Source organism: Xyrauchen texanus, chromosome 34, assembly GCF_025860055.1.
Source record: "Xyrauchen texanus isolate HMW12.3.18 chromosome 34, RBS_HiC_50CHRs, whole genome shotgun sequence".
NCBI lineage: Eukaryota > Metazoa > Chordata > Actinopteri > Cypriniformes > Catostomidae > Xyrauchen > Xyrauchen texanus.
In genome coordinates this window covers 14,097,760-14,106,374 of record NC_068309.1, presented here as the reverse complement: position 1 = coordinate 14,106,374, position 8,615 = coordinate 14,097,760, and the positions used below count along the sequence as shown (strand labels likewise).

At 37.4% G+C, this 8,615-nt stretch overlaps 1 protein-coding gene across 1 annotated transcript; it reads left to right on the top strand.

Annotated features, from left to right (window-relative positions):
- Positions 1-493: 493 nt before the first annotated feature.
- Positions 494-8,332, top strand: LOC127627401 (barH-like 1 homeobox protein). Its single transcript, XM_052103739.1, has 3 exons — positions 494-1,838; positions 3,597-3,819; positions 5,164-8,332. The coding sequence occupies exons 1-3, from the start codon at positions 1,385-1,387 to the stop codon at positions 5,453-5,455; spliced, it is 969 nt and encodes a 322-aa protein (XP_051959699.1). The 5' UTR covers positions 494-1,384; the 3' UTR covers positions 5,456-8,332.
- Positions 8,333-8,615: the final 283 nt, after the last annotated feature.

Below are 8,615 nucleotides of genomic sequence, written 5' to 3'. Positions count from 1 at the left end.
TTTGGGTAAGTGTGCTGTGAAAATGAAAAATACATTTCGTTTATTTATCTTTCTACAGCTGTATCAAATATTGAATGCCTTAGAACAAACAAATGCGATACGAAGTGTAATTAAACACCTTTATTTATTTTTTTAATTAGAAGCATCAACATTAATGCTTAAATTCAACTAGGTAAAAAATTAAAGTGAATGTAGTGAGGAAAAATGGCCGAATTGCGAGAAAGTGGTCAAGACTCGATGTGCGCTTGGAGGAGAGGATAGAAAAGACCTCCCCACTCCTCATAATAACCCATTATAAGCCTCATCGATGATGTAATGAAAGCAAACAGTGTGAAAATTGCCTGTAAACAGTTGGATCCGACTCTCCTAATGAATTCAGTGTCTCTTTTAATCAAAGTGGGCGACCTGCGGGGAGGGTTTTAGTGGGCGTGGGGGGCTCCACTTTCCTCTTAGCGAGCCAGTCAAAACCCCAAAATACCTTCTAACCAATCGAGGCGTGTCGCTTGGGACTCACGTGGAAGGGGTGCTCTTAAAAACCTAGCTAGTGAGTTTTGCACAAGTTCATTTTTAGGCTTTATCCGTTGCGCCTCTGACTTTCCGTTCCCAAATGTGTCTATTTAACACGCATTACCTCATTTGCGCTTCTGTCTACTCGCCGCATTTTTTGTGCTCTCCTTCTTCCAACGATTTCTTGTCTCGCATTGCATCACCTGCACTGGCACAGAATGCGCGTGTCTCTCCCAGCCGGATTCAACTCTACTCGCTACTGCGAACTACCTTTGAACTGCTGAAAATTTCAACACTCGCCTGCTCATTAAATGCCCAGTGCGAGGCTTGAGGTTGCCCGCAGTGTTTATCGCGCTTTGCTTCTGTCCGTGGTGCTGAAATGCACTAGTCCTCTAAGTAGGCTACTTGGGTTTTACACTAACCAGCTTAGCGTGTTATCTGTTCTTTCAGAATAGCTTTTTGAAATAATTTGATAAACAATTAAAAGCTACCATCGATGCGTCTCGCTTCTTCACGAAATACAAGGATTCGAAAAAAGAAATAAATAAATTTTCAATTTGTTTAGACTGTATCGATTTTTATCGAAGGAGTGAGGAGGTAAAGAAGGGAAAAAAAAAAAAACATTTTGGAGGTAGAGTCTGTCTCCTTCACACAGAACATCCACAATATTTTTTTCTTTTTTAACTTCTAAAAGTCCTCAAGGAAAGTTTTTTTTAAGAGAGGGATGAATATTTCTCATTTCCTATTCTGCTTTGGATTTTCCTCCTGGATAGATCGCTATTAAACCTCACTTCTGCAAGTGCCATTCACCTCGTAGAGCTTGGTTGAATACAGATGATAATTTGAAGAGAGGCTTCACAGAAGCAGCAGAGTGGAGATGGAAGCGTCCACCAACGGCTCCAGTTTTGGAATCGACTCCCTGCTATCCCACAGGCCCGGAAGCCCAGTCCTTGCAAAGGGGGACAGTTTGGTGGGGGAATGCCGTTCCCCACTGGAGTTCAGCCCCAGGTCAGATTTAGAGAGCGGTTGTTCTTCTCCTCCGTCCCCGAGGCGAGAGTGCGGTGAGGATGCGGCGCAAAGACAGGGTCACCCCCTCGTGCTTGCGTCCCATTTGCAGCACGGGCCGATCTCCGTTGGATCGCAACCTCGGACTGTCACGTCATCCTTCTTAATAAGAGATATTCTGGCTGACTGCAAACCTTTAGCGGCTTGTGCACCTTACTCCAGTAACGGCCAGCCGACACAGGAGACAGGGAGGTTGGCATCCAAAATCGCAGAAGACTACATTGAAAAGATCCACAGTAACTCATCGTCAGACAGTGAATACAAAGGTAAAAACTTAAACGCTTGTTTGATTATTTTTATAACATTATTTTACATGCATTTTGACAACCATAACTTATTTCCTAGCATATTGTTCAATTACAAGAATCCTGAGAGTGAACACGTTTTAAAGAATTTGAAATAAAATACTGTTACTATAGCTACTATACATTATATTTTGATTATATATATAAAATGTAAAACTTAAATAAGCTATAACAACTATATGGAACCTGACAAAATATGAGAAAAAAATCACTCAAAATCACTTTTCTGGAAAAAAATATCCTTTTTCAGTGTTTCATTTATTCCAAATGTTTCCATTGTTTCTAAATGACATCAGATCTTTAAAATGCAACTGATTATCAGATAAATATAATTGACAAATGTGATTGGCCTATGAACTGAAGCGCATGACCATTATTTAATGGTCATTTTTAACCAATTTATTTATTTATCAATAACCTAACTCAATTAAGTAATCTTTATAACTGTTGATATGCTGGTTATCCACTTCAGATATATATCCGAAAATATATTTCCGTCAAGTGAAAATATAGTGACATCTCTCAAAATATCTAGCTATTTTGCTGATGTTATCTAGTTTAGTCACTCTTTGCAAGTGAAGGATATAGGACATTTTGAACATGATAAAAATTGTTAGATGTAAAGCAAAGGATGTTGCCCAGAACAAACGCACATAACCAGCAAGATCTGTTAAGGATTTGTCTGGGTGACATTACATCTGAGGACAAATTGGGGTGAACATATTCAGATTGATGTCATGAAACATATGAAGGCAGGTGACTATAAATTTACCAATTAATGGGGTAACATATTCAATATATTCAATCAACGTGTTATTTATTAGGAGGGCACTATTAGTGGTAGGCTAGTAGTAGAATGTGGTTGGTTCTTTTAAATGGCCAATTATAGACTTGGTATTGTTGTTGCTGAATTTGTTATAACGCTGTAAATCGTTATCATTAATATCAAGCTCTTTTAGTGGCAGTAGGGCATGGTAGGACTCTACAGCTTCAAATACACTGATTTGAAATTTACTGGCACTCACACCATGATATTATTAGTTGGCAAGTCTGGCTGGATCGGAGAGATTGATCAAAATTAATGCCCTCCAAATCAAAGTCATTCCATCTCCAGAGCGCTTGTAAAGAGTGTGTTCGTCGCTTTGATTTTTGCCTTTCTACCCTCTTATATTTCGGGGATTTGATGCAATTTGTCCCAGTGCTAATCAGATTTGTAACGCATGGGGTCGGGCCGTTCTTTATTTCGCTCTTATCCCTGGGCCTGTGAAGTTTCTCCGGTCTCGGTTGAAAGGTTCCCATCCCTTGTGGCTCAATTAGCCGGATTATTGTGCTCCTTGAGAGACGACTCAACCACTCGACTTGCAAGATCTCTCGCGTCGTGTCCCTCTCTTTCTGGGTTCAGAGAAAAAAAGAGTTTGGTTTCGAGAGAGATTGTGTGATGGTTGAATTAATTATCAAAACCCCGTGTATTGAAATTTTGAATATGAAATCTTAAAAATGCATAAAATAATTACAGGCACACACGAGACCATAAAGTATTTAGCATTGATACCATAACAAATGATGACTTGCCAAATGGCCCATCCGTAGGCTTTACTGAAAGACAAGGGCTAACTTGACATTATAGACTCATCAAAGATACAGACTTTCACTCATGTTAACTTTAGTGACTTTTCTCATGTCAAACTGGTTTAATCAGTGCATTTTCATATGTTACAGTAAAAGAGGAGGGCGACAGGGAGATCTCGAGCAGCAGAGACAGCCCACATGTCCGTCTGAAGAAGCCAAGGAAAGCGCGGACAGCTTTCACTGACCATCAGCTCGCTCAGCTGGAGCGCAGTTTTGAGCGTCAGAAGTACCTGAGTGTGCAGGACAGAATGGAACTAGCAGCATCTCTCAACCTGACCGACACGCAGGTCAAAACCTGGTACCAGAACAGGAGGTAAGCATGTGGTCTGTTGCAAAGGGAAATAACTGTACACCTCTCACAAAAAAAATGATACAAATAAATAAATAAATATATAAAGATAATTCTATTTATCCAATGGTCTAATAGCCGTTATTTATATGTTGCCATTTTTATTGCATTGCATTAGTTTTCATTGCATTTTATTGCATCAATTCCAACATTCATTTATTGCATTAGTTTTACTATATTAATGAGAAACACGTTTAATGGGTAGCTATTACACTCATTTTACTTTTGGTCGTGCAGTTTCACGCGCGGGCGCATGCATGTGACTGCACCAGCCAAACGCAATAACCTTGTCAGGTGACGCCGTTGCATCAATTTTGTGCAACTAAGGCCATCAGCACGGCAAAAGCGAAACCAACATTAAAACACAGTAGCCAAATTAAAAAAAGATTAAGCATTTAATGTTACCAGAGGCTCCGAAATGTTTTTAATTCTTGGATGGTTGTTTCTTACTTGATGTGAACAAATAGAAAATATAAAAATAAAAAAAAGAATGGAAAAGAGATATATTTACCATATATTAATAGACTATTCTAAATCAAAATAAAACCAATACAAATCAAGTGGTTTAATTCAATTGTTCTTAGTTATTTTCCATGTTTTTTTTATGCTTGCATTTAAAGGCAGATTAATATCGAACAATTTTACTTTGGGTTTCAGCTTCGATTAAATATTACGATACTCTGCACGACTTATAATAAATGTAATTAGCTACTTATAACAATTATATTAATTTAAATATTTCGTGCAATTTGTGGCTTTTTTTCGTTTTATATTTGCCGTCATATCAAGATATAATTTTATCATATAATTTTATTTAACATTTACATTTATTGTGTAACGAAGATCAAAATAGGCTACTTTAAGAAACTTTCCTATAACTCTCATCAGACACATGGTCCTCATAAAGTGTTGCATAAAGCATTCAGATGTAAAGGGCAACGCTGACAGTATTCTGTTATTGCACTTTCTCTTCCTAATAATATTTTCGTCGTATTATTATTGAAACGCGCCTTTAAATTTCATAAGTAATATTTGCAGACTTGATGTTTAGAATTGGTGATTTAAGCAAGAGATAACCTAGAGAGTTCTCAGTTTTAATGTCTTTTAGGAATACTTTGGGCTTCATATTTCAATGCAAAAATGTAGCCGTGAGTGCAAAGAATGTAGGATATTCGGTGAAGTTTTATGTTTTATTTTAGATATTATTTTCATTCAACATTTTTGCCGCGGCTTTTATGACTCTTGTTTTCTTTTCTTTATTTTCAATTCACTAACATGATTCTCGTTCTTCTTAAAAAAAAAAAAAAGGACAAAGTGGAAGAGGCAAACGGCAGTCGGACTTGAATTGTTGGCGGAAGCTGGGAATTATTCTGCCCTGCAAAGGATGTTCCCCTCGCCGTATTTCTACCCTCAAAGCCTGATGTCGAATCTGGACCCTGGAGCAGCGCTCTTCTTATACAGGGGACCTTCGGCGCCCCCGCCGGCGCTGCAGCGTCCTCTCGTTCCCCGGATTCTCCTGCACGGTCTACAGGGCGCCAACGAGCCGCCGCCTCTGCCCCCTCTATCCGGTGTGCTACCCAGACCGACACCACCACGATGAACGGCATGTTTTGGACTCATTTCAATACATGGCAGCTTATAAACGATTTTACTGGTGACGAAGTATTCGAGATATATTACTAAGCCACAAAAACAAAACCTGATACACGAAAAGTGTTTAGAGACATTTTGCAAATGATGAGGACCACTTATTTCATTATTTATTTTTATGTTTTTTTTTACTTATATGTTTATATTCGTTTACATTAGTTGTTAAATCTGGAGAACACATATGCAGACCGTTATATAGCTACAGACTGCAATAATAACGGGACAACTACAGGGTTCACAAAATTATTATTATTATTATTATTATTATTATTATTAAACTAAAAATGTTCAAACTAGGTAAGAATTTTTGAATCCCTGACGCACATAATATTTAAATGGCAGATTTGTAGTGAAACTATCCTGAGATGAAATCCAGGTCATAAGTAAATCGTGGGCTTTCTAAATGTACAAAGAAAAATAGGTGTAAATAAGAATATTTTGTTTTATGTTCAAAGACAAATCTTGAATTTTCTCTCTTTTTGCATCATATTTCCAAGCCTCATGTTAACAAGTGATATTGATGTGAGCAGCACATTTAAAATCAAATGACTCTACAAAAATGAAAAGAAAATAAGTACTATGTCACTTTTACATTTGATAAACATGTTGTAAGTAACAGAGCTAAATGGGTTGGAGTGCTACCGAAACAGGACAAGCAGTTTACTAGTGGTATGATGGACGAGATGGATTATTAATCGATTATTAATCGATTATTTTTGTGCTGCTTTTTCCTTTTCTGTATTCCTACACAACTGCCAGCAAAACTACTTGTGCGTGATGAGTGTATGAAGGGGCGCGGTGGCCACCCAAAAAAATACAATATCATTTTGATGATGATGGAAAAAGCCAAGTTCTCCTTTCAGGTCACTTGTGATCAATAAGATGTGAATTAAATGACAGGCTCTTCCTCGTCCATTACCAGCCTTGGTATCCTGCCTACACAAACCCCATGTAACCGCAAGTGTTAGATCGGGCATTGTGCATCTCTGTATAAAGCCGTTGAAATATCTTGTCATTCTTTCTGGTGAAGCTGTATATTGAGAATAATGATTTGTGAAGTAATGATTCTCGTATTTCTAAATGATTTTCGTTCGTGCCCCCGTGTGCTTAGCGGTGTAAACTTCTTGAAAACTTTTAAAACTGCTGGATGTGCAGGGGAGGGTGGTCTTTAAGCAAGGAGGATTACTTTTATAAATGTGCTAATAAAGATCTTTCATTAATTTACCACTGACTGAGAATGTGGAAGTAGCCTATACAAACGTGGGGTAAATACACACCGGTGTTCTCATAGACTGTTCAATTAAGTTAAACCAACAGCCAGTTTAAAGGGTATGCCGGTGCATAATGCCCGTGCAGGTCTGAACATCTACACACAAAAATATATGAATGAAAAAAGGGGGTTATTTAATTGTATAAGTTACAAAAGACTTCTGCAACAAGATAATGGAACATGCTCTTATTGCATACTTTTTTCCCCTCACGGGAAGTCCCTTGTACAGTACATGAAATTTAACAGAAGTAATGCCAATCTGACTTCTTGAGAAATTCACATGCAATATATGTACAATAATCATTTATTTTGCATGCAACTTTAAGGTAAATTTATAGTAATTCCAAACAATTACAGAAGCCTTATTAAAATATATATATATTACACACACACACACACACACACACACACACATATATATATATATAACAATAGCCTAAATTACCGTTCAGACAAAATTATAAAGAAGAATTCATTTGGATGTAATTTAATGACTTATTTGTAGATCCTGGCGCTCTTCTTACATGAAAACTGTAAAGACTAAAGCTCAATATTGAATAATTGAATAAAAAAGAAGGAAAATATTTAGACCAAAAAAACGAACTAAGTTACTGCATTTATAATGTATATTCTGTCCAGATTTTCAGTGTAGTTTAATGAAAAGTAAAAGTTTGCTTATGATAATAACATAAACAATGCCACTGATAGCAATATCATAAAATTAGAGCTCAGAGAACTCTATTACTGGCAAGTGTGTTTGAATAATTTTAAACATGACTGTCAGACACTTTGCTCAAACACCACACTATTTGGCTAGCATCGTGGATTTAATTTGTCGAACCTATAAAAAAAGTTCATAAGAACCAAAAGGCACCAAATGAAGAGAACATTCGCCAATCTAACCATATGGAAACGAGAGATTATCAGAGGGCTTTTGGGAACTAAATTCTACCTTCATATATTACAATTTTACGTGAATGCCTATTATTAATAGGGCATACCTTAAATATCATTTTGATGAGGCAGTTTCATCACCTTACACCTTAGAACTATGTTCGTGCTGCATCACTAAATATTGCTAAGAAAGGGAAATTGCAGGTACAAAGAGATTTGACATTGGTTGTGGGTGTATGATCTCTCTCTCTCTCTCTCTCTCTCTCTTTCTCACACACACACACACACACACACACACACACACACACACACACACACACACACACACACACACACACACACACACACACACACACACGTAGTGTTTCCATGTTTTATGGGGACTTTCCATAGACATAATGGTTTTTATACTGTACAAACTTTATATTCTATCCCCTAAACCTAAACCTCACAGAAAACTTTCTGCATTTTTACATTTTCAAAAAACATAATTTAGTATGATTTATAAGCTGTTTTCCTCATGGGGACCGACAAAATGTCCCCACAAGGTCAAAATTTTCGGGTTTTACTATTATGGGGACATTTGGTCCCCACAAAGTGATAAATACACGCTCACACACACACACACACACACACACACACACACACACACACACGCATACATACTTTTCACCCTCCATTGCCTTGTGTCTAAGTGTAAAGCGACTTACATCTTTTTACCTTCTACAACAGCATCATGCATCACTAATCAAGCAGTTCACAATGTCATTTCATGCAGTTTCATAAACAATATGTGGCTGAAATATTAATGGTCACCTAAGTGTGTAATTGTTTAAGTGCCCTAAATTATCCCATTTGGAAATGGATTGTTTCCATTTCCATACCCTTTCTTGAGAGTGTTGGTTTGCTGTTCTTTGCCAAACGGCCCCAACAGCTGGTAACCGGG

Bases quoted from the DNA above. Each gene is read 5' to 3' on its own strand.
- LOC127627401 (XM_052103739.1), top strand. From the start codon at position 1,385: ATGGAAGCGTCCACCAACGGCTCCAGTTTTGGAATCGACTCCCTGCTA. The intron at 1,839-3,596 runs GTAAAAACTTAA...CATATGTTACAG, and splicing joins GTCAGACAGTGAATACAAAG to TAAAAGAGGAGGGCGACAGG. The intron at 3,820-5,163 runs GTAAGCATGTGG...AAAAAAAAAAAG, and splicing joins ACCTGGTACCAGAACAGGAG to GACAAAGTGGAAGAGGCAAA.